The sequence below is a fragment of the Oncorhynchus clarkii genome, unplaced genomic scaffold, assembly GCF_045791955.1.
Source record: "Oncorhynchus clarkii lewisi isolate Uvic-CL-2024 unplaced genomic scaffold, UVic_Ocla_1.0 unplaced_contig_6762_pilon_pilon, whole genome shotgun sequence".
In the NCBI taxonomy this organism is placed as follows: Eukaryota; Metazoa; Chordata; class Actinopteri; order Salmoniformes; family Salmonidae; genus Oncorhynchus; species Oncorhynchus clarkii.
Window position 1 is genome coordinate 984 of NW_027258718.1, and position 27,523 is coordinate 28,506.

The 27,523-nt window shown below is 43.6% G+C and overlaps 1 protein-coding gene across 4 annotated transcripts; it reads right to left on the reverse strand.

The window, feature by feature from the left end:
- Positions 1–299: 299 nt before the first annotated feature.
- LOC139398311 (TNFAIP3-interacting protein 1-like) lies at positions 300–22,312 on the reverse strand (the record flags this gene model as incomplete). Of its 4 annotated transcripts, XM_071144368.1 has the most annotated exon segments (9): positions 300–447; positions 893–987; positions 2,941–3,141; positions 6,289–6,345; positions 10,631–10,725; positions 13,551–13,700; positions 14,660–14,858; positions 15,822–15,879; positions 16,382–16,406. In XM_071144368.1, coding segments are annotated over 8 exon segments (984 nt in total), but the record flags the coding sequence as incomplete, so codon positions are not given.
- Between the last annotated feature and the right edge of the window lie 5,211 nt (positions 22,313–27,523).

A 27,523-nucleotide genomic window follows, 5' to 3' on the forward strand; every position in this document is an offset into this window, starting at 1 on the left:
GAAGTCAGTCACATCCTCCTACTGTACAGTACGTGAGGATGAAGTAAACACGTTAACTACTCCACTACTGTGATGCCTGGCAATGGTCTGACTCATACTGACAACACCCAATATGGAAACTACAGGATTTAAATGTACAGTATTTACTGTAACAACACACATCCTGAAATGATGCTGTGGCTTCCTAGACATCTATGCTGATCCATTTCCCCCTCTCTCTCTCTCTCGCATCCCCCAGCTTTTAATCCTCTGAACCAGACAGGTGCCCTTCCATCCATTCTGCCACAGGATTTCCATACCTTCTGTGATGTGCTGACCTCCATCTTGGATCTAACGCTGGCAGTTTCCTCTTTCACCACATCTTCTTTGGCTTCTGGCTGCCCCTCGCTCTCTGCCGCGGTCTCTCCTGCTCCCGTTACCAGCTCTTTCAGCTTCAGGTTCTCCTGTCTGCAGTGACCAGACAGTGAAAACAGGGTTAGTGTTACTGGGCAGTTACAGAGACATCTAGAATATCTATCCCAGTGTCTAGTAGAGTAATGTGCAGCTTGGCAGAGCCCCAGGACATCCTCTGGGAAGACCCCACTGAGGTAGGGAGAATATTAGGGCAATTCCTGAATCATCAAAAACGATAGACTTTGACCAACTGTCACTTCACTTGAAGCTCTGTAGTCGCTGGACAGAGAATCATCGTTAAAAAGAAAAAGCCCACTCACTGTTTACCGAATACCAAGTGCTTATTGCCTTTATTTAAACTCAAACAAAGTCCTAAACTTCACGTGGGAGCAGAAAACAAAGTCAACATTCAGTTTAAATTCACAATAATAAACTCAAACGCCTCCTCTCCCCCTGGGGAGCAAGAAGTCCAACTGAATCCACAGAAAATACAACTCACCTCAGTAGTTCCAAGTCTCCGTTTCTGTACTGAAGGTCTTCCTCCATCTTCTTTCTCAGCTCGCTGTTCTCTTGTCTGAGCTGCTCACAAAGAGTCTAGACAAACAGAGGGACACGCATTAGTGAGACAGTACTCTCCGCCTGTACCATGTCACACACCGTTCCCCCTGACCGAGGCAGTCCCGTTCGGTTCCTGCACTTCCTTCCCCATCAGATTATATCATATCCACCATCCTCATCGTGGGCACATCGATGGTGAGAGACTTTGGCCTCCCTTCTCCCCACTGTTCCAGCCAATTTCTTTAATATTGGCACCATAGTCACTCACTCTCTGCCCCGATGTCGCGCTACAGAAGGGGTTCGGACCGTTACAGCCCCGATGTCGCGCTATAGAAGGGGTTCGGACCGTTACAGCCCCGATGTCACGCTATAGAAGGGGTTCGGACCGTTACAGCTCCGATGTCGTGCTATAGAAGGGGTTCGGACCGTTACAGCCCGATGTCGCGCTACAGAAGGGGTTCGCCCCGTTACAGCCCCGATGTCGCGCTACAGAAGGGGTTCGGACCGTTACAGCCCCGATGTCGCGCTACAGAAGGGGTTCGGACCGCTACAGCCCCGATGCCGTGCTATAGAAAGGGGTTCGAACCGTTACAGCCCCGATGTCATGCTATAGAAGGGGTTCGGACAGGAATGTCTCATTTGTGACCATAACCGCAGTGGTTCAAGGATTACCTCAAACACAGCGAACTGCTTAAGAGACTGACGGTGTGAGTTTGGTAGCGTTCCAGTTCTCCCGGTCATAATAAGCAGCAGAGGACATGGAAATCCTATTACAGCGCCATCTGAAAGTATTCTGACCACTTGACTTTTTCCACGTTGTACATGGTGGTGGCAGCATCGTCCTGTGGGGATGTTTTTCAGCGGGAGGGACAGGCAGACTTAAGCTTGGCACACCTGTATTTGAGAAGTTTCTCCCATTCTTCTCTGCAGATCCTCAAGCTCTGCCACGTTGGATGGGGAGCGTCGCTGCACAGCAATTTTCAGGTCTCTCCAGAGATGTTAGATCTGGTTCAAGTCCGGGGTCTGGATGGTCCACTCATAGACATTCAGAGACTTGTCCTGTAGCGACACCTGCATTGTCTTGGCTGTGTGCTTAGGGTCGTTGTCCTGTTGGAAGGTGAACCTTCTCCCCAGTCTGAGCTCTGGCGCAGGTTTTTAATCAAGCATCTCTGTACTTTTCTCCGTACATCTTTCCCTCGATCCTAACTAGTCTCCTAGTCCCTGCTGCTGAGAAACATCCGCACGGCATGATGCTGCCACCACCATGCTTCACCGTAGGGATGCTGCCACCACCATGCTTCACCGTAGGGATGGTGCCAAGTTTCCTCCAGATGTGACGCTTGGCATTCAGGCCAAAGACCTTGGTTTCATCAGACCAGATCAGCACTTAAATGTAAATGTAGGGCGAATGTCAGTTGCATGCATGTCAAGCTCTCCGGGCTCAAAGTTGAGGAGAGATAGCCTGCATCACTGTTGGTCTTGGAACCAAACTGTCCGTTCAAGCAGTTGGTACACTGTTCCGGACACTCATCAGTACCAAGCCATGCAGCCAGATGGTCCTGTACAGAGGCTGGGAAACGCAGTGTTAAATAGAGCCATGACGACATGGAACTCTGCCACTCCAGGTAACTCAAGTTAGCATTGAAACCAGATTAAAAGAACACTTCACTGCACGACAGGGACTGTCACGTGACATTTAAAAATATATATGTATTGTATTTTTAATTATATTGTGCATATTCTGTATTTTATTTGGAGGTGTTGGGTTTCCTATTTGGACCCCAGGAAGACTATGGTTTTGCAACATAATTTGGTTCAGCATCGGGAATGACAAACACACAATTGTTGTTCGCTATACAGGTGACATGCTGAATTTCTACTTTTCAAAATATACCTGTGTGGACACAACCTGTTAACTTCTCTGCCTGCCTAGCCATTTGTCTACCTGCCTGGCTTTCTCCCAAGCTGCTCCTCTCCCCTGTCAGTTACCTGTAGGAGGGAGGTCCTCTGCTCGTTCTTCTGGACCTTGGAGGAGAGGTGGTGGAACTCGACAGCCATGCGTCCCAGGTGGGCTAGGAGCTGGTTGGGGTTGGACGCCTCAGCAAAGATACTGAAGGAGCTCTCTAGACGCTGTAGCTGGCTGGTTAACTCCTGGTTCTCCTGAGGAAGCTGTCCTGTTCCTGCACCAGCCTGGAGATCAAATCAAACTTTATTTATATAGCACCTCCAAAACAATACATTTCTAGACAAATATGAAATTAAGATAAACAATAGTAAAACAACAGAGGACCTGAGACCGACACCTAGAAGACTCAGGACTGTCAGAGCCTCTGTACCATCATACTGACAGGACTGTCAGAGCCTCTGTACCACCATGCTGACAGGACTGTCAGAGCCTCTGTACCACCATGCTGACAGGACTGTCAGAGCCTCTGTACCACCATACTGACAGGACTGTCAGAGCCTCTGTACCACCATGCTGACAGAACAGAACAGGACTGTCAGAGCCTCTGTACCACCATACTGACAGGACTGTCAGAGCCTCTGTACCACCATGCTGACAGAACAGAACAGGACTGTCAGAGCCTCTGTACCACCATACTGACAGGACAGAACAGAACAGGACTGTCAGAGCCTCTGTACCACCATACTGACAGGACTGTCAGAGCCTCTGTACCACCATACTGACAGGACAGAACAGAACAGGACTGTCAGAGCCTCTGTACCACCATTCTGACAGGACTGTCAGAGCCTCTGTACCACCATGCTGACAGGACAGAACAGGACTGTCAGAGCCTCTGTACCACCATACTGACTGGCTACTAATCAAGTCATGTCAAAACACAACAGATTTCTCTCTCCAGTTTTGTGGATACTGGATGTATAAAAATAAGGAAAAGTCCTATCTGAATCATACAGCCTGTAGATAGTCAGTCTCAGTCCCACTGTGTCCTATTGACTGGTCATGTAAGTTATGCTCCCTATCCTATAATGCAAAACTCCATTAAGATTGAGTCAGAGACGGTGAAACATTTAAAAAGCTCAGTGTAGGGGGGCTACCGAGTGGGGCGGAAGTCTAAGGCACTGCAGTAGTGCTAGAGGTGTTACTACGGTCCTGGGTTCATATCCCGGGCTGTGCCACAACCGACCGCGGTAGGGAGTCCCATAGGACGGCGCACAATTGGCCCAGCGTCGTCCGGGTTAGGGGAGGGTTTGGCCCAGCGTCATCCGGGTTAGGGGAGGGTTTGGCCCAGCGTCGTCCGGGTTAGGGGAGGGTTTGGCCCAGCGTCGTCCGGGTTAGGGGAGGGTTTGGCCCAGCGTCGTCCGGGTTAGGGGAGGGTTTGGCCCAGCGTCGTCCGGGTTAGGGGAGGGTTTGGCCCAGCGTCGTCCGGGTTAGGGGAGGGTTTGGCCCAGCGTCGTCCGGGTTAGGGGAGGGTTTGGCCGGGGGGGGCTTTACTTGGCTCATCGCACTCTAGCGACTCCTTGTGGCGGGCCGGGTGCCTGCGGGCTGACCCCTGATGCCAGTTGAACGGTGTTTTCCTCCGACACATTGGTGCGGCTGGCTTCCGGGTTAAGCTGGCGGGTGTTAAGGAGCGCAGTTTGGCAGGTCATGTTTCGAAGGACGTATGGACTCCACCTTCGCCTCTCCCGAGCCCGTTGGTGAGTTGCAGCAATGACACAAGATTGAACAATTTGGAAGAAAGGGGGGGGGGGGATAAAATACAAAATAAATAAATAAAATAAGAAAAGCTCAGTGTATAGCCTTGAAGAAATACATCCTAGTTTCCTATCCTTTGGGTGATGAGGCATATGTCAGTGACGGTCATATGCCATGTGACTCTATCCCACATCTGTCCGGAATATCCTGTGACTGATATTCTTCCCTGTCAAGCATTCCCTAACAGCAGGTGTGTGTGTAGTCAGTAATAATCGTGGACATTCCCTGTGCTGACGACTCATGTTGAGCTCCCAGTATTGAGTTAGTTAGAGGTTGACTCACAACAAAAAGAGACAGAGACAGAGGAGAAGTTCCTGATATGGGAGAAATGACCAGAGAGAACAGAGAACTAAGGAAATGAAACTCGAGGAGCTGCTTTCAAGCTCTTACATTCATCACCAGGTATGTTAACTGTTTCGACTAGAAGTTATGACATATACACACATATATATACAGTGCATTTGGAAAGTACTCAGACCCCTTGGGTTTTTTCCACATTTTGTTAGGTTACAGCCTTATTCCTCAAATCAATCTACACACAATATCCCATAATGACAAAGCAAAAACAGGATTGTAGAAATGTTTGCTAATTTATAAAGCAATTCAACTGAAATATCACATTTACTTAAGTATTCAGACTCTTTCTTCCGGTACTTTGTTGAAGCACCTTTGGCAGCGATTACAGCCTCGAGTCTTCTTGAGTATGACGCTACAAGCTTGGCACACCTGTATTTTGGGAGTTTCTCCCATTCTTCTCTGCAGATCCTCTCAAGCTCTGTCAGGTTGGATGGGGAGCGTCGCTGCAAAGCTATTTTCAGAGATGTTCGATCAGGTTCAAGTCTGGGCTCTGGCTGGGCCACTCAAAGACATTCAGAGACTTGTCCAGAAGCCACTTCAGTGTTGTCTTGGCTGTGTGTTTAGGATCATTGTCCTGTTGGAAGACGAACCTTCGCCCGCAGTCTAAGGTCCAGAGCAGGTTTTCATCAAGTAGCTTTTCAGACAAGAGAATGTTGTTTCTCTGACGAGTGCCTTCAGTCCGGCCACTCTACCACAAAGGTCTGATTGGTGGAGTGCTCCACCAATCAGACCTTTGTGGTAGAGTGCTGCAGAGATGTGCCTTTCCAAATCATGTCCAATAAATTGAATTTACCACAGGTGGACTCCAATCAAGTTGTAGAAACATCTCAAGGATGATCAATGGAAACAGGATGCACCTGAGCTCAATTTTGAGTCTCATCGCAAAGGGTCTGAATACTTATGTAAATAACATATGTTTATTTTTTTTAAATAAATTTACAAAAATGTCTAAAATCCTGTTTTCGCTTTGTCATTAGGTGGTAGTGTGTGTAGATTGCTGAGGATTTTTATTTATTTCATCTATTTTAGAATAAGTCTGTAACCGAAGGCACTGAATATACACATATTACAATCTTGCTGAATGTGATCCTTCTAGACACAAACAGATGCATTGAGTGGTTCTGAATGTAGGCTACACACACACACACACACACCTTTATGGATGAAACTGAATCTATTACATAAAGAACCTGGATCGTTTCCAAACATCCCATTTGAGCCCTGTTATTGTTAGCTAGCCCCGTGTGAAAAATGGTACTTACCGTCTGGGTATCGGAGGTCTTCTCCATATTCACCACCTCAAACTCTGACAGACCTTCCTAGAAGCACCAAACAGGACAATGACAAACTGTAAATAGATCCAGACTGAACTTCTGGATGGCATTTTTAATGTCTCTGCGTCCAGTGAGAAGGATAGTTAGAGGTAGTTTGGCGAGCCAATGCTAACTAGCATTAGCGCAACGGCACTGGAAGTCTATGAGAACAGCTAGCATGCTGCGCTAACGCTAGTTAGAAACTTCCTTCAAACTACACATAGAGACATAAAAATGTTATCCACGAGTTCGCCTGACTCCGGGTAAGTAGAAAAAGGGCTTCATGGCAAAACCCCCCCAACTAACCCTTTAACACTAGAACAGATAAAGCAGTCATTTTGACTGCTCGTGAATTTGATTTATGTCTCTGCCATTTTGTAAGTCATGCCCCGCTCCGTCCTTGATTTTTCCTAAATAAGTCTATAAACACACTGTCGGTGTTAGAATCGTAATATCACAAACAAAACTAGAGTTATAAGCAGTTACAGGAGGGCATGTAATTTTTTTGTTGCCCCTACTTCTTCCAACAGTTTTATTTCTTTATTTCACCTTTATTTAACCAGGTAGGCTAGTTGAGAACAAGTTCTCATTTACAACTGTGACCCGGCCAAGATAAAGCATAGCAGTGTCAACAGACAACACAGAGTTACACATGGAGTAAACAATAAACAAGTCAATAACACAGTAGAAAAAAATAGTCTATATACATTGTGTGCAAAAGGCATGAGGAGGTAGGTGAATAATTACAATTTTGCAGATTAACACTGGAGTGATAAATGATCAGATGGTCATGTACAGGTAGAGATATTGGTGTGCAAAAAAGCAGAAAAGTAAATAAATAAAACAGTATGGGGATGAGGTAGGTAAATTGGGTGGGTTATTTACCGATAGACTATGTACAGCTGCAGCGATCGGTTAGCTGCTCAGATAGCTGATGTTTAAAGTTGGTGAGGGAGATAAAAGTCTCCAACTTCAGCGATTTTTGCAATTCGTTCCAGTCACAGGCAGCAGAGAACTGGAAGAAAAGGCAGCCAAATGGGGTGTTGGCTTTAAGGATGATCAGTGAGATACACCTGCTGGAGCGCGTGCTACGGGTGGGTGTTGCCATCGTGACCAGTGAACTGAGATAAGCCGGAGCCTTACCTTGCATGGACTTGTAGATGACCTGGAGCCAGTGGGTCTGGCGACAAATATGTAGCGAGGGCCAGCCGACAAATATGTAGCGAGGGCCAGCCGACTAGAGCATACAGGTCGCAGTGGTGGGTGGTATAAGGTGCTTAAGTAACAAAACGGATGGCACTGTGATATACTCAGCAAACTGGATGCAGTTTTGGAAGCTATTTTGTAGATGACATCGCCGAAGTCGAGGATCGGTAGGATAGTCAGTTTTACTAGGGTAAGTTTGGCCGCGTGAGTGAAGGAGGCTTTGTTGCAGAATAGAAAGCCGACTCTAGATTTGATTTTAGATTGGAGATGTTTGATATGAGTCTGGAAGGAGAGTTTACAGTCTAGCCAGATACCTAGGTACTTATAGATGTCCACATATTCTAGGTCGGAACCATCCAGGGTGGTGATGCTAGTCAGGCAGCGAACGGTTGAAAAGCATGCATTTGGTTTTGCTAGCGTTTAAGAGCAGTTGGAGGCCATGGAAGGAGTGTTGTATGGCATTGAAGCTCATTTGGAGGTTAGATAGCAGTGTCCAAGGAAGGGCCAGAAGTATACAGAATGGTGTCGTCTGCGTAGAGGTGGGTCTCCCGACAGTAAACAGGGCCTGCTCCGCTACTTCTCGCCAACAGTAAACAGGTCCTGCTCTGCTACTTCTCCCGACAGTAAACAGGGTCTGCTCTGCTACTTCTCCCAGCAGTAAACAGGGCCTGCTCTGCTACTTCTCCCGACAGTAAATAGGGTCTGCTCTGCTACTTCTCCCGACAGTAAACAGGGTCTGCTCTGCTACTTCTCCCGACAGTAAACAGGGTCTGCTCTGCTACTTCTCCCAGCAGTAAACAGGGCTACTTCTCCCGACAGTAAACAGTGCTACTTCTCCCAGCAGTTGAAAGTGCAGTGCCCAGATGATAATCACCCCGATAATTGCCTTGAAACTGAATCTAAACTGATTTTACACATATAACAGATGAAACTAATGTAGTATGCTGAGGAAAATGGGTGAGTTGATGAGCGAGGGGTTAACAAACCATGCCTAATTATATATTCATCAATTGTGAATTTAGAACACTGTGAGCCATTGTTAAATCTCTAAAATGGTATGTACCCTATATCAGTCCACCGAATCCCAGCCGTCTTATCAGTCTGCTCTGGCCTACTGGGAGCAGGCTACAAAGTGAGAGTGTGTGTGCAATTGTACATGCTGAACATCTTTCAATATCTAGGAAAACATACATATCAGGCCGCAGGTGAGGGAGTGTCAGAGAATGTGGTGATGAGGCTTGTTGGGATCTTAGGTTGGCACCATGGACAATTTCTTAACTTCACTGTCATTGGGCAAAAAAGTTGCTTGCAAAGAAAACAAGTCCGGCTGGCACCATGAACAAAGTGAGACGGGAGCTCCCTCCCTCCCTCCCTCCCTCCCTCCCTCCCTCTCTGAACATAAAGCACCTGCACAGCCGTTGTACAACGGTGCTGAAGAATGACCAGTCCAACTAACCCCGGCAGTGTAACTAACCCCGGCAGTGTAACTAACCCTGGCAGTGTAACTAACCCTAACCCTGGCAGTGTAACTAACCCTGACAGTGTAACTAACCCTGGCAGTGTAACTAACACTGGCAGTGTAACTAACCCTGGCAGTGTAACTAACCCTGGCAGTGTAACTAACCCCGGCAGTGTAACTAACCCCGGCAGTGTAACTAACCCTGGCAGTGTAACTAACCCAAACCCTGGCAGTGTAACTAACCCCGGCGGTCTAACTAACCCTGGCAGTGTAACTAACCCTGGCAGTATAACTAACCCTGGCAGTATAACTAACCCTGGCAGTGTAACTAACCCTGGCAGTATAACTAACCCTGGCAGTGTAACTAACCCTGGCAGTGTAACTAACCCTGGCAGTGTAACTAACCCTGGCAGTGTAACTAACCCTGGCAGTGTAACTAACCCTGGCAGTGTAACTAACCCTGGCAGTGTAACTAACTCTAACCCTGGCAGTGTAACTAACCCTGGCAGTGTAACTAACCCTGGCAGTGTAACTAACCCTGGCAGTGTAACTAACCCTGGCAGTGTAACTAACCCAAACCCTGGCAGTGTAACTAACCCCGGCGGTCTAACTAACCCTGGCAGTGTAACTAACCCAAACCCTGGCAGTGTAACTAACCCAAACCCCGGCAGTGTAACTAACCCAAACCCTGGCAGTGTAACTAACCCAAACCCCGGCAGTGTAACTAACCCAAACCCCGGCAGTCTAACTAACCCAAACCCCGGCAGTCTAACTAACCCAAACCCCGGCAGTCTAACTAACCCTGGCAGTGTAACTAACTCTGGCAGTGTAACTAACCCTGGCAGTGTAACTAACCCTGGCAGTGTAACTAACGGCGGTCTAACTAACCCCGGCGGTCTAACTAACCCCGGCGGTCTAACTAACCCCGGCGGTCTAACTAACCCCGGCGGTCTAACTAACCCCGGCAGTGTAACTAACCCCGGCAGTGTAACTAACCCAAACTCTGGCGGTCTAACTAACCCCGGCGGTCTAACTAACCCCGGCGGTCTAACTAACCCCGGCGGTCTAACTAACCCCGGCGGTCTAACTAACCCCGGCGGTCTAACTAACCCCGGCGGTCTAACTAACCCCGGCGGTCTAACTAACCCCGGCGGTCTAACTAACCCCGGCAGTCTAACTAACCCCGGCAGTCTAACTAACCCCGGCAGTCTAACTAACCCCGGCAGTCTAACTAACCCCGGCAGTCTAACTAACCCCGGCAGTCTAACTAACCCCGGCAGTCTAACTAACCCCGGCAGTCTAACTAACCCCGGCAGTCTAACTAACCCCGGCAGTCTAACTAACCCCGGCAGTCTAACTAACCCCGGCAGTCTAACTAACCCTGGCAGTGTAAGACAACAGGACACAAAGAGAGAACCAGAGACTATTGCTACTTTCAGTTAGCCTTTGCTGGAAGCCAGAAACCAGTTGGGACAGACCTAAAAGCACCACCTTGACATGTGAATGTTACGTTTCAGATGTAGGTTACTAAGGCTGTACTTAATGTGCTGGACTGCTCAGCCTGATCAATAACATCTAGAAAATGTGAAGTACTCTAAAGCTATAAAGTAATATCTGTTCACTTACGCTGGGCTGCTCATGATTTAGGGCCTTCCCCGTTGAGAGACACGGCTGACTCTCTCTCTGGTCCACACTGGGCTGGCGGTGAAGCTTCCCCTGACCTGAAACAGTCAGGAGTCACCGTTATAGGGTCGTTATATAGTCACATCACTGTTATATAGTCACACCACTGTTACAGGGTCGTTATATATAGTCACACCACTGTTACAGGGTCATTATATATAGTCACACCACTGTTACAGGGTCGTTATATATAGTCACACCACTGTTACAGGGTGTATATATAGTCACACCACTGTTACAGGGTCGTTATATATAGTCACACCACTGTTACAGGGTCGCTATATATAGTCACACTACTGTTACAGGGTCGTTATATATAGTCACACCACTGTTACAGGGTCGTTATATATAGTCACATCACTGTTATATAGTCACACCACTGTTACAGGGTCGTTATATATAGTCACACCACTGTTACAGGGTCGCTATATATAGTCACACTACTGTTACAGGGTCGTTATATATAGTCACACCACTGTTACAGGGTCGTTATATATAGTTGCCCACCACTGTTACAGGGTCGCTATATATAGTCACACCACTGTTACAGGGTCGTTATATATAGTCACACCACTGTTACAGGGTCGTTATATATAGTCACACCACTGTTACAGGGTCATTATATATAGTCACACCACTGTTACAGGGTCGTTATATATAGTCACACCACAGTTACAGGGTCGTTATATATAGTCACACCACTGTTATATAGTCACACCACTGTTACAGGGTCGCTATATATAGTCACACCACTGTTACAGGGTCGTTATATATAGTCACACCACTGTTATATAGTCACACCACTGTTACAGGGTCATTATATATAGTCACACCACTGTTACAGGGTCGTTATATATAGTCACACCACTGTTATATAGTCACACCACTGTTACAGGGTCATTATATATAGTCACACCACTGTTACAGGGTCGTTATATATAGTCACACCACTGTTACAGGGTCATTATATATAGTCACACCACTGTTACAGGGTCGTTATATATAGTCACACCACTGTTACAGGGCCGTTATATATAGTCACACCACTGTTACAGGGTCGTTATATATAGTCACACCACTGTTATATAGTCACACCACTGTTACAGGGTCATTATATATAGTCACACCACTGTTACAGGGTCGTTATATATAGTCACACCACTGTTACAGGGCCGTTATATATAGTCACACCACTGTTACAGGGTCATTATATATAGTCACACCACTGTTACAGGGCCGTTATATATAGTCACACCACTGTTACAGGGTCGTTATATATAGTCACACCACTGTTACAGGGTCGTTATATATAGTCACACCACTGTTACAGGGTCATTATATATAGTCACACCACTGTTACAGGGTCATTATATATAGTCACACCACTGTTACAGGGTCGTTATATATAGTCACACCACTGTTACAGGGTCATTATATATAGTCACACCATTGTTACAGGGTCATTATATATAGTCACACCACTGTTACAGGGTCGTTATATATAGTCACACCACTGTTACAGGGTCGTTATATATAGTCACACCACTGTTACAGGGTCGTTATATATAGTCACACCACTGTTACAGGGTCGTTATATATAGTCACACCACTGTTACAGGGTCGTTATATATAGTCACACCACTGTTATATAGTCACACCACTGTTACAGGGTCGTTATATATAGTCACACCACTGTTACAGGGTCATTATATATATATATAGTCACACCACTGTTACAGGGTCGTTATATATAGTCACACCACTGTTATATAGTCACACCACTGTTACAGGGTCGTTATATATAGTCACACCACTGTTACAGGGTCATTATATATAGTCACACCACTGTTACAGGGTCGTTATATATAGTCACACCACTGTTACAGGGTCGTTATATATAGTCACACCACTGTTACAGGGTCGTTTATATAGTCACACCACTGTTACAGGGTCGTTATATATAGTCACACCACTGTTACAGGGTCATTATATATAGTCACACCACTGTTACAGGGTCGTTATATATAGTCACACCACTGTTACAGGGTCGTTATATATAGTCACACCACTGTTACAGGGTCGTTATACAGTTAACTGCCTTGTTCAGGGGCAGAACGACAGATTTTTAACTTGTCAGCTCGGGATGCGATCTAGCAACCTTTCGGTTACTGGCTCAACTCGCTAACCACTAGGCTACCTGCCGTTATATGGTCATTATATAGTGTTAGCAACCGCCTATAGAAACCTCAGGAAAAGCTTGCTGTTACAGGTCCAATGCAGACGTTTTTACCTCAATATTAAATTATTTGGTCAATAAGAATCAAAAATTGTTTCTTAGCAAAGAGCAATTTCTCAAGAAATAATTTTGCTAGGACTGTCTGGGAGTGGTCTGAGTGGGGAGGGAGAAACTGAAAATGTATTGTTGGCAGAGAGATTATTATTGGTCTAATAACAAATGGACTGCATAGTGATGTCACCATGGAAAGCCAAAACTCCATCCCACTAAAACAGGTTGTAATTTCAGCTGGCCTTGTCAAACAGCCGGCCTTGTCAAACAGCCGGCCTTGTCAAACAGCCGGCCTTGTCAAACAGCCGGCCTTGTCAAACAGCCGGCCTTGTCAAACAGCCGGCCTTGTCAAACAGCCGGCCTTGTCAAACAGCCGGCCTTGTCAAACAGCCGGCCTTGTCAAACAGCTGGCAGACTAAAATGGCATTGTCCTATTCACAAAATTATTCTAACTCACAGTGTAAATATATAGAAAACACAGGACAATCACGTTTTTCACTGCACTGGGCCATTGATGATAACATACGGCTGTAAATAATGAACAATCATGTAAGAAACCCATCTCTGATAGCATACCTTGTGTCTCAGTCTGAACAGGTCCTCCCATACACAGACTGGTAGCGAAGCTGGAGGTAGAAGACTTCAGGGCCTCGTTGTCTCTGACCAGCTCCTCTACACGCTGACGCAACTTAGAAGCCTCCCACTGAGACTCCTCCAACAGGTCTCCTACACACCAAACCATTAGTAACAACCGTATTCACAGCAGTAACAAACTGCTCCTACACACCAGAGACAGCTAGAAACAGCTTGATTTGAAGTAGGCCTAGTCATTTGTTCATTATGAGTTGTGGCATATAGCTGAATATGTTATTCACAGTCTACATGACCTATAATACGTGATGGATAGACAGTAGCTAGTGTTTCTGATGACTAACAACTAAATCATGCCGACCCTGAGAACATTACTCATTACAGAGAAACAGCACATAACCAAAGAATGGACTACGCCAACACTCACTAGTCCCAAGTCACGACAGAGAAACTCTGTGCAAACATTACAGCACACAGACAAAGAATGGAATCAGGTCTAACCACATTGTTCCTACAAGGCTATGAGAATGGAATATGTAGCTATAATGTATAGGTCACAACACTAATCTAGACAGATGAGTGTGTGATGAGGGTTGTGGTTGTGTAGGGTATGGTCTCAGGTCTACAGTGGCATTGGTACAACGTCACAAGTACCTACACTAACACAGATATATGGAAGGGGGGGGGGGGGGGGGTTGTTGTTTAAAGAGCTGTAGTCTTAAATGGAATATAATCATTTGAAATTCCCCGAACTAAAATCTTACGTAATGTGGTCAAATGCCTGATGTACAAGAGATTAGGATAATTCTGATCTCCAGATTAGGACTAATAAAGAGATTAGTAGTATATATCAGATTAGGATCCTAATAATAAAGAGCTGGTGATCTAGACCAGAGAGGTAGTATATATCAGATTAGGATCCTAATAAAGAGCTGGTGATCTAGACCAGAGAGGTAGTATATATCAGATTAGGATCCTAATAAAGAGCTGGTGATCTAGACCAGAGAGGTAGTATATATCAGATTAGGATCATAATAAAGAGCTGGTGATCTAGACCAGAGAGGTAGTATTATATCACAAAAGCAGGTACGGACCTAAGCTCTTGAGTCCCTTCATCCTCTCTCGGAGCACGCTGTTCTCTTCCAGTAGTAGTCTGTAGCTTCCCCCTCCACCACTGCTGCCCTCCTCCCTGGCCTCTCTGGGCTTAGCCTCACCCCCGCCTGGGTCGTAGATACGATAGGGCCCTTTTCCTTCCATTGCCACTGATTCACTTACCAGGCATGGTGCTGGGAACTGAAGGAACAACAGAACATAAACATCAATAGGAAAGAACCAATAGAAAAAGAGAGGCAGAGCTGTGTGGGAGGTTTCAGTTAGGGAATGTGTTTTGACTGTGCTCAGTAACTTCTGTGACAGTATGGGGAAATAGGCTAATGTCATGTTTACCGTTTGTCATGGGAGAACCTATACTTCAGTAGCCAGATCCCAGATCTGTTTTTACCATCACATCAACTCCTTGGCATGGCAATGAGTGACAAGGAGTTAACTAACTGATCTGGGACCAGGCTAAGTCAATAGCTATATCACACAAGGCTAAGGGGGAAACTAATAGACAATGAGATGTTTAGCCTGCCATAACAAAATGCATACCACATACATGAGGAAAAGTACTAACCTCATACTGCCTAAGGAGAAGTACTAACCTCATACTACCTAATACAGGAGGAGAAGTACTAACCTCATATTACCTAATACAGGAGGAGAAGTACTAACCTTATACAGGGGAAGAAGTTTGGTTATATAACAAGCATTGTGTTGGTTCCCCACCCTAAACCATTTACAAAGTAAAGAGTCTTTAACACCACCATCAAAAGGGGATTTCTGCAAAAGCTATTGAGACACAATCATTTGAATGTGTAACTTACACACACCGATGTGTTCAAGTCATTGAGTGATAACAAGGATGTAACAATGCCACACTGGAGAATGCCCCGCAGAAAAATGACCATGCAATATTTAAACTGAACTTCCAGCCAGACAGATGAGAAACAAAGGCATTGTACAGTAACCAGATGATTTGAAAGAACCTTGCTAGTGCAGTTGTCATCCGTTGCAAAATATAATAATGAAATGAAAGACAGGACATTCTTTTAGAAAACTTCATAATTCAAACCAATTGAAGCTGGATGTTGTCATGAGATGTGATGACATCAACCTCACGTTACACCACCACATCATCATCATCATCCAACTCACTCTGGCGTCTTTTCGGCCTCTCTTTCTTTCTTCGTTCATTATTGATTAGAAGAGACGGCTAAAGTGTCCAGTCCAGAAAAGATAAAGGTCCCTGATTAGATGACAAGCGAGAACAACATCTGTCGCGGTTCAGTAGTTAGTAGCGACATCCGACTGTTACACTAGTTTAGTTAATGTTAATGACTAGCCATGAAGCTAGCTAACGTTAGTCATCAGTTGCTATATGCTAGGATGTTGGAAAACCGTCAGCTAACAAGTAGGACATCAGACTGTTTAGCAAGCTAACATTATGCTTACTTGAACGATAGCTAATTCATATTATCCGTTAGCTAGCTATCCGTCATAGTATTTCTACAAGATAACCTGGCTAACCCGTTAGCTGATTGTCATGCAAATACTAGCTAACATGACAGATTATATTTTACAGATAACTAACTAACGTTAACTAGCCATTTGCTACGCATCAAAACCAGTGTGTTTCCTGATAACGTAGCTAGCCAGCTTTAAATTAATTTCATGGTAACCAAAGAACAAAGAGATCGTTGGCTTGTGTTAGCTACCTTTCTGCTTTAGTGGCTCCTTCGATTTGCCCAGACAACCAATTGCGGAAGTGGTCTCTGCTGTAAATTGGGAAAGTCCACCTCGCTCTCGTCTGATGTAAACAGCTGTGGTTGACAACCGGGCCGACCAATGCAGACGCTTGACACAGACTGGTGTAATCTTTAAAGAGACAGTGCAGGGGTTTGCTCCAAACCTTGGTAATGTAGGGATTGGGACTGCACGACTACAGTCAGAGTAAGGCTTTGACCGGTTACCTTCTACCACCAAGGCTTCAAAGCTACAACGGTTAGCTGAAACAATAACAAAGCAGACAACACACTTTGTTATCACGCCTCTGATATGGACCTGGAGTCATGTAACCATTCTCCAATTCATAGACAGAGCTGTAGATGCAAGGAGGACTGACCATCCATGATATAACATATTGTTATGAGGCTATACAGTGTTAGTTTATTCTTAAATGGTTTACAAACATTGGAGTAAAACAAGTTTATATTTCGGGTTCAGATGGGGTACGACAGTTAAACTAATCTCATGAGGCATTTACCAATTGTATTCTTCAAGAATCAATCGGTATATATAATTCATTTATTAGTAAAAAAAAAAATGATGTAGCAACTATGGATTCTAGCTATTAGCTCCACACGTCTAGGCAGAGGCTGTAGTACAGTCACACATTCACTACTCCTTTACAGCTCACCTCTAGGCAGAGGCTGTAGTACAGTCACACATTCACTACTCCTTCACAGCTCCACACCTCTAGGCAGAGGCTGTAGTACAGTCACACAATCACTACTCCTTCACAGCTCCACACCTCTAGGCAGAGGCTGTAGTACAGTCACACATTCACTACTCCTTCACAGCTCCACACCTCTAGGCAGAGGCTGTAGTACAGTCACATAGACTTGACTACTTCTTTAAAAGCTCTACAATAGGCTGAATTGTTATTTCCATGATGTTCTATCTATGCACAATGAACTTTGGAACAACCTTGATAAAGATTGGAATCTCATGATGGGTGACCTCCAAACACTAGATGCAACCAAAACCAATAATGAAAATAAAATAATGCCTAAACATGAACTGCTATTGACAAAAATAGGTGAGACAGTGCGTCTGCACCATAGAGATAGATAGAGCACTAATTTTTGTATCTGTGCCATTATGGCATCTGTGACAGCATGGGCAGCGTCATTGAGGCTATCTCCATTTTGAAGACATACATTTTCTTCTTCACGATTGGCTGATCCCTCCTGATGACCCGGTTGGACATGAGTCGTACAGAGTCACCAACAGGGATCAGTCAAGGAAGTTGGAAGTCCAACTAGTTGACTACATTAAAATGGTGGAAGCCCTAAATTGCGCTGGCCATGCTAACACAGCCTTTTGGCCACTAGAGGCCTCTCTCATTCTCTATGGTCTGTAGGACCCATTGGACACCATATTCAGGGTTGAGGAGTAATGTAATCTGATTACAAAAAAAAACTGTAACTGTAATCAGTTACATTACCAGCAAACATATTGTAATCAGATTATCGCTGCTTTTGAAAAACTAGATGATTACTTCTTGGATTCCTTTTAAATTCTGAAAGGATGTTTTCTAAATTCAATTCAGCATTGAAAAAAAGCGCAAGTTTAAGTTTGTTCCACCTCAGCGAATCTGACTACAAATCAGGGACCACTATGATAACATACCAAATGTGTTTTATGGATCCTTTTTATCTTCTAATTAATACCTCTTAAAGGGAAGGTCATCTGAATGTAATCAGATTACATTACTGAGTTTGGGTAATGCAAAATTGACATTACTGATTGTAATTTTGGACTGGTAACTAGAAACTGTAACGGATTACATTTCGAAAGTAACCTAGCCAACCCTGGCCATAACCAGCACTCCACCCTAACCTTAAGGCCTACAAGACTGAAAAACTTTGTTTGCGGCCCTGGGGGCGACACAACAGTTCACTCATGTCAGGCCAGGTAACCATCACAATGGTTAAAACTTGACACACTGCTATCTTTTCATTCTTCCCTTTCCATCAAACCCAGTCGTGTGTCACGCAGACAACCTAGGTTCAAACCCAGTTGCGACTAAAGATAATGTTAGCCCGCTGAGCTAAAGCTTAATCAAATCTGTTTTTCGACAACATTCATCTTCTAGCGCTGCAAAAATTCACATTTGGCTTTACTTAACCAACAAAACATGTTTATATTGTGAATCAAGATAAACATAAAATGTTGTCTTGCTAAACAAGAGTAATTTTGTTTTATTGCTTATCTTGAACATTGGCTCACTGTTTTAGAATAGAGTAGAATAGTAGAGTACGGTAGAGCAGAATAGAGTAGAATAGTAGAGTACGGTAGAGCAGAATAGAGTAGAATAGTAGAGTACGGTAGAGCAGAATAGAGTAGAATAGTAGAGTACGGTAGAGCAGAATAGTAGAGTACGGTAGAGCAGAATAGAGTAGAATAGTAGAGTACGGTAGAGCAGAATAGAGTAGAATAGTAGAGTACGGTAGAGCAGAATAGTAGAGTACGGTAGAGCAGAATAGAGTAGAATAGTAGAGTACGGTAGAGCAGAATAGAGTAGAATAGTAGAGTACGGTAGAGCAGAATAGAGTAGAATAGTAGAGTACGGTAGAGCAGAATAGAGTAGAATAGTAGAGTACGGTAGAGCAGAATAGTAGAGTACGGTAGAGCAGAATAGTAGAGTACGGTAGAGCAGAATATAGTAGAATAGTAGAGTACGGTAGAGCAGAATAGAGTAGAATAGTAGAGTACGGTAGAGCAGAATAGAGTAGAATAGTAGAGTACGGTAGAGCAGAATAGTAGAGTACGGTAGAGCAGAATAGTAGAGTACGGTAGAGCAGAATATAGTAGAATAGTAGAGTACGGTAGAGCAGAATAGAGTAGAATAGTAAAGTACGGTAGAGCAGAATAGTAGAGTACGGTAGAGCAGAATATAGTAGAATAGTAGAGTACGGTAGAGCAGAATAGAGTAGAATAGTAGAGTACGGTAGAGCAGAATATAGTAGAATAGTAGAGTACGGTAGAGCAGAATAGAGTAGAATAGTAGAGTACGGTAGAGCAGAATAGAGTAGAATAGTAGAGTACGGTAGAGCAGAATAGAGTAGAATAGTAGAGTACGGTAGAGCAGAATAGAGTAGAATAGTAGAGTACGGTAGAGCAGAATAGAGTAGAATAGTAGAGTACGGTAGAGCAGAATAGTGGAGTACGGTAGAGCAGAATAGAGTAGAATAGTAGAGCAGAATAGAGTAGAATAGTAGAGTACGGTAGAGCAGAATAGAGTAGAATAGTAGAGTACGGTAGAGCAGAATAGAGTAGAATAGTAGAGTACGGTAGAGCAGAATAGAGTAGAATAGTAGAGTACGGTAGAGCAGAATAGTAGAGTACGGTAGAGCAGAATAGAGTAGAATAGTAGAGCAGAATAGAGTAGAATAGTAGAGTACGGTAGAGCAGAATAGAGTAGAATAGTAGAGTACGGTAGAGCAGAATAGAGTAGAATAGTAGAGTACGGTAGAGCAGAATAGTAGAGTACGGTAGAGCAGAATAGAGTAGAATAGTAGAGTACGGTAGAGCAGAATAGAGTAGAATAGTAGAGTACGGTAGAGCAGAATAGTAGAGTACGGTAGAGCAGAATAGAGTAGAATAGTAGAGCAGAATAGAGTAGAATAGTAGAGTACGGTAGAGCAGAATAGAGTAGAATAGTAGAGTACGGTAGAGCAGAATAGAGTAGAATAGTAGAGTACGGTAGAGCAGAATAGAGTAGAATAGAGTAGAGTAGTGTACAGTAAAGTAAAATAGAGTAGAATAGAGAACAGTAGAGCAGAATAGAGTACAGTAAAGTAAAATAGAGTACAGTAGAGTAGAATAGAGTACAGTAGAGCAGGATAGAGTACAGTAAAGAATAATATAATAGAGTACAGTAGAGTAGAATAGAATAGAGTAGAATAGAGTACAGTACAGTAAAGTAGAATAGAGTACAGTAAAGTAAAATAGAATAGAGTACAGTAGAGTAGAATAGAATAGAGTACAGTAGAGCAGGGTAGAGTACAGTAAAGTATAGTAGAATAGAGTATGGTAGAGTATAATATAATAGAGTAGAATACAGTACAGTAGAGTAGAATAGAGTATAGTAGAATAGAGTACAGTAAAGTAGAATAGAGTACAGTAGAGTAGAATAGAGTACAGTAGAGTAGAATAGAGTTCAGTAAAGTAGAATAGATGAGAATAGAGTACAGTAGAGTATAATAGAACAGAGTAGAGTATAATACAGTAGAGTAGAATAGAATATAGTAGAATAGAGTACAGTAAAGTAGAATAGAGTACAGTAGAGTAGAATAGAGTACAGTAGAGTAGAATAGAGTTCAGTAAAGTAGAATAGATGAGAATAGAGTACAGTAGAGTATAATAGAACAGAGTAGAGTATAATACAGTAGAGTATAATAGAATATAGTATAATAGAGTACAGTAGAGTATAATAGAATAGAGTAGAATAGAGCACAGTAGAGTAGAATATAATAGAGTAGAGTAGAATAGATGGAGCCAGATCTAACACACATCTCCAATCTCCATTTAAATATTTTTTTTAGTCCAGGACTCAGATTCATCTGTCCAGGTGGATACTGGCCCTTGATCTAGTGGGCCGTGGCCATGTGAGAAGTGGGTCGTCAGTTATGAGAAAACATTGAAAATCACATACAATTTTGTTTCTTAATTTGTGTCGTTAGAGGACAATTTGGGTCATGGGAAAACGGTCAGTTTCTCATTTCGGTCTTGTGCACTTTGGTCATTCAAGTTTCACAAAAACATTTAAATTAATATATTTTAAATATCAAAAGTTAGCAAAATGTATTTTCTTCTTTGTAGGAATGAACGTCAAAGAATTTGCTGCAATACATGGCTCACTTTTGGCTTCTCCTCAAGCACAAAATACTGTGAAAAGTCCACACCTGGACTATAGCTTGGTTGAATATGTGCTGAATGGAAGTCTGGAAAAGCTGGCTGATATTTGCACTGTTCAGTATAGGGTTCGTTTTTCATAACTCAGATTTACTTGTTAATGCACACCAATAGTCACATGTTTATCATTTTTTTGGGGGGGGGGGGGGGGGGGGGTGATTACAGAAATGTTATGTTATCATTTCGGATGTATTTTTTTTTTTAAACAACAAATATGACCTATAATTACTCCCATACTAAGGTAAGCCATTTTTTAAAAATCAAATCAGTCAAAGAGAAACTATGACATCACATAAATTGAATTAAATGTTTTTATAACATATTACATTGGGGCAGCAGGTAGCCTCGTGGTTTGAGCGTTGGGCCAGTAACCTGAAAGGTTGCTGGATCGAATCCCCAAGCTGACAAGGTAAAAACCTGTCGTTCTGCCCCTGAACAAGGCAGTTAACTAACCCACTGTTCCTAGGCTGTCATTGAAAATAAGGAATTTGTTCTTAACTGACTTTCCTAGTAAAATAAACATCAAAACATGAATTTTAGATTACTGGAAGAGTATCATATTTATATTTTTTATGTATTTGTCTGAAATAATTATAATTTTATTCTAGATTAAATTAACCTTTTTAATATTAGCAAATCATTCACAAATCAAATTGCATTTTTTTTAACTAACTTGATTCGACCATGTACGCACATTCGATGATTCATTCAGCGTGACCAAGTCAGAGTCAAACAGCTGTAACACAGGACTCTTTATAACCTAGACAAACTCTCTTATGACATCAAACAAAATGACATCTATATATACAATTTGGAAAAAAGCGAACAAACATAAACTCACCCACACATTGAGCGTGTGTCCGAGAGACGCATTTTAAGGAAATTGGTGAATAGCGGGGGAAGCTATTTCAATGTTTTTAGAGAGACATGGGGAATTCCCACATAGAGAAAGGGCCTGATACAGTTCATAGCCTAAACAGAAGAGAACAGAGCCGGACGACCTGGGTTCCGTCTAACTGCGCAGTAGTGCAGTCTGGCCTACTAGAGTGAACAACACAACCAGCGAAACAGACACAAAATACTCCCAGTCTGTTGCTGCATGTGTTAGTTATATTCTACACAGGAATACTAGTGTTGCAATGTACTCTTTATGAATCAAAACTAAAGTGTGCTGGAAAGTACATTAAATGTCTCGTTGCACATTTAGTTTACATAACACAGAAATGAATGTCCATACAGCACAAGGCCTAATAACCAAGTTTAATCTCATTTATATTAAACTTGCCTAGTTAAATAAAGGTTAAAAAAAATCTATGAATGTATAATAATTAGCATGAAATAGGGATAATTGTGCGGTTGTTGTCTTTGTTTAAATGAAAAGTGTTGAGCTGCTGCACGGTGCAGTTTATATGAACAGTGTTGAGCTGCTGCACGGTGCAGTTTATATGAACAGTGTTGAGCTGCTGCACGGTGCAGTTTATATGAACAGTGTTGAGCTGCTGCACGGTGCAGTTTATATGAACAGTGTTGGGCTGCTGCACGGTGCAGTTTAAATGAACAGTGTTGGGCTGCTGCACGGTGCAGTTTATATGAACAGTGTTGGGCTGCTGCACGGTGCAGTTTAAATGAACAGTGTTGGGCTGCTGCACGGTGCAGTTTAAATGAACAGTGTTGGGCTGCTGCACGGTGCAGTTTAAATGAACAGTGTTGGGCTGCTGCACGGTGCAGTTTATATGAACAGTGTTGAGCTGCTGCACGGTGCAGTTTATATGAACAGTGTTGAGCTGCTGCACGGTGCAGTTTATATGAACAGTGTTGAGCTGCTGCACAGTGCAGTTTATATGAACAGTGTTGAGCTGCTGCACGGTGCAGTTTATATGAACAGTGTTGGGCTGCTGCAGGGTGCAGTTTAAATGAACAGTGTTGAGCTGCTGCACGGTGCAGTTTATATGAACAGTGTTGAGCTGCTGCACGGTGCAGTTTATATGAACAGTGTTGAGCTGCTGCACGGTGCAGTTTATATGAACAGTGTTGGGCTGCTGCACGGTGCAGTTTATATGAACAGTGTTGCACGGTGCAGTTTATATGAACAGTGTTGCAGGGTGCAGTTTATATGAAAAGTGTTGGGCTGCTGCAGGGTGCAGTTTATATGAACAGTGTTGCACGGTGCAGTTTATATGAACAGTGTTGCACGGTGCAGTTTATATGAACAGTGTTGCACGGTGCAGTTTATATGAACAGTGTTGAGCTGCTGCACGGTGCAGTTTATATGAACAGTGTTGAGCTGCTGCACGGTGCAGTTTATATGAACAGTGTTGCAGGGTGCAGTTTATATGAAAAGAGTTGGGCTGCTGCAGGGTGCAGTTTATATGAACAGTGTTGCACGGTGCAGTTTATATGAACAGTGTTGAGCTGCTGCACGGTGCAGTTTATATGAACAGTGTTGCACGGTGCAGTTTAAATGAAAAGTGTTGGGCTGCTGCAGGGTGCAGTTTATATGAACAGTGTTGCACGGTGCAGTTTATATGAACAGTGTTGAGCTGCTGCACGGTGCAGTTTATATGAACAGTGTTGAGCTGCTGCACGGTGCAGTTTATATGAACAGTGTTGCACGGTGCAGTTTAAATGAACAGTGTTGGGCTGCTGCACGGTGCAGTTTAAATGAACAGTGTTGGGCTGCTGCACGGTGCAGTTTATATGAACAGTGTTGAGCTGCTGCACAGTGCAGTTTATATGAACAGTGTTGGGCTGCTGCACGGTGCAGTTTATATGAACAGTGTTGAGCTGCTGCACGGTGCAGTTTAAATGAACAGTGTTGGGCTGCTGCACGGTGCAGTTTATATGAACAGTGTTGAGCTGCTGCACGGTGCAGTTTAAATGAACAGTGTTGGGCTGCTGCACGGTGCAGTTTATATGAACAGTGTTGGGCTGCTGCAGGGTGCAGTTTATATGAACAGTGTTGAGCTGCTGCACGGTGCAGTTTATATGAACAGTGTTGGGCTGCTGCACGGTGCAGTTTATATGAACAGTGTTGGGCTGCTGCACGGTGCAGTTTATATGAACAGTGTTGGGCTGCTGCAGGGTGCAGTTTATATGAACAGTGTTGGGCTGCTGCACGGTGCAGTTTATATGAACAGTGTTGAGCTGCTGCAGGGTGCAGTTTATATGAACAGTGTTGGGCTGCTGCAGGGTGCAGTTTATATGAACAGTGTTGGGCTGCTGCAGGGTGCAGTTTATATGAACAGTGTTGCACGGTGCAGTTTATATGAACAGTGTTGGGCTGCTGCAGGGTGCAGTTTATATGAACAGTGTTGCACGGTGCAGTTTATATGAACAGTGTTGGGCTGCTGCACGGTGCAGTTTATATGAACAGTGTTGAGCTGCTGCACGGTGCAGTTTAAATGAACAGTGTTGGGCTGCTGCACGGTGCAGTTTATATGAACAGTGTTGAGCTGCTGCACGGTGCAGTTTATATGAACAGTGTTGGGCTGCTGCACGGTGCAGTTTAAATGAACAGTGTTGAGCTGCTGCAGGGTGCAGTTTAAATGAACAGTGTTGGGCTGCTGCACGGTGCAGTTTATATGAACAGTGTTGGGCTGCTGCACGGTGCAGTTTAAATGAAAAGTGTTGGGCTGCTGCACGGTGCAGTTTATATGAACAGTGTTGGGCTGCTGCACGGTGCAGTTTATATGAACAGTGTTGAGCTGCTGCACGGTGCAGTTTAAATGAACAGTGTTGGGCTGCTGCACGGTGCAGTTTATATGAACAGTGTTGAGCTGCTGCACGGTGCAGTTTATATGAACAGTGTTGGGCTGCTGCACGGTGCAGTTTAAATGAACAGTGTTGAGCTGCTGCACGGTGCAGTTTAAATGAACAGTGTTGAGCTGCTGCACGGTGCAGTTTAAATGAACAGTGTTGAGCTGCTGCACGGCGCAGTTTAAATGAACAGTGTTGAGCTGCTGCACGGCGCAGTTTAAATGAACAGTGTTGGGCTGCTGCACGGTGCAGTTTAAATGAACAGTGTTGAGCTGCTGCACGGTGCAGTTTAAATGAACAGTGTTGGGCTGCTGCACGGTGCAGTTTATATGAACAGTGTTGAGCTGCTGCACGGTGCAGTTTATATGAACAGTGTTGGGCTGCTGCACGGTGCAGTTTAAATGAACAGTGTTGAGCTGCTGCACGGTGCAGTTTAAATGAACAGTGTTGAGCTGCTGCACGGTGCAGTTTAAATGAACAGTGTTGAGCTGCTGCACGGCGCAGTTTAAATGAACAGTGTTGAGCTGCTGCACGGCGCAGTTTAAATGAACAGTGTTGGGCTGCTGCACGGTGCAGTTTAAATGAACAGTGTTGAGCTGCTGCACGGTGCAGTTTAAATGAACAGTGTTGAGCTGCTGCACGGTGCAGACTGCACTCTACATGTTGCCATGGATCTCTTGGCCTGATGTAGGGGATTTCCTCCTCTCTCAAAACACTTTTTTTCTTCTTTCCGCTTTTAACTCCGAGACGGCTTGACAACAGCTGCACTCACAATTACAGCTCATCACATAGAGTAAATCATACAGTACATCATACGTTATACAGTACATCATATATCATTCAGTACATCATATGTTATGCAGTACATGATACATCACCCAGTACATCATACATCATACAGTACATCATGCATCATACTAAACATCATACATCAGACAGTATATCAAACAGTACGTCTTACAGTACATCATACAACATACAGTACATCATACAGTACATCATACATCATACAGTACATTATACAGTACATCACATAGTACATCATACATCATACAGTACATCATAAAACATACAGTACATTATACAGTACATCACACAGTACATCATACATCATACAGTACATTATACAGTACATCACACAGTACATCATACATCATACAGTACATCATACATTATACAGTACATCATACAAAACATCATACAGTACATCATACATCATACAGTACATCACACAGTACATCATACATCATACGGTACACACAGTACATCATACATCATACAGTACACCACACAGTCCATCATACAGTACACACAGTACATCATACATCATACAGTACATCATACAACATACAGTACATCATACAGTACATCACACAGTATATCATACATCATACAGTACATCATAAGTACATCATATATCATACAGTAAATCATACATCATACAGTACATCATACAGTACATCACACAGTACATTATACAGTACATCATGCAGTACATCCTATATCACACAGTACATCATACATCATACAAAACATCATACATCATACAATACATCATATATCATACAGTACATCACACAGTACATCATACAACATACAGTACATCATACAGTACATTATACAGTACATCATACATCATACAGTATATCATACAGTACATCATACAGTACATCATACATCATACAGTACATTATACATCATACAGTACATTATACATCATACAGTACATCACACAGTACATCATACATCATACAGTACATCATACATTATACAGTACATTATACATCATACAGTACATTATACATCATACAGTACATTATACATCATACAGTACATCATACAGCTCATTACATTCAGTAGATTGAAACATTGTGAGACCTCTTGTCAGTAGTCACAGTAGTCTGACATTCTATATTTTAACCACAGAAGGTTGGTGGCACCTTAATTGAGGAGGACGGGCTCGTGATAATGTCTGGAGAGGAATGAGTGGAATGATTTCAAACACATGCTTTCTACAGTGTTTGATGCCATTCCATTCGCTCCGTTCCAGACATTATTACGAGCCCGTCCTCCTCAATTAAGGTGCCACCAACCTTCTGTGGTTAAAATATAGAATGTCAGACTACTGTGCAGCCTCCACTATCAGACTACTACATCCCCTCAGCAGCCTCCACTGATTCTAACTGTACACGTAACTAACTATACACTGAGTGTACAAAACATTAAGAACACCTTCTCCTAATATTGGGTAGCACCCCCCCCCCCCACGTTCCACCCCTCGTTCCACTTCGATGGTCCATGTTGACTCCGATGCTTCCCACAGTTGGGATTTGGCTGGACGTCCTTTGGGAGGTGGACCATTCTTGATACACGCAGGAAACTGTTGACCGTGAAAAACCCAG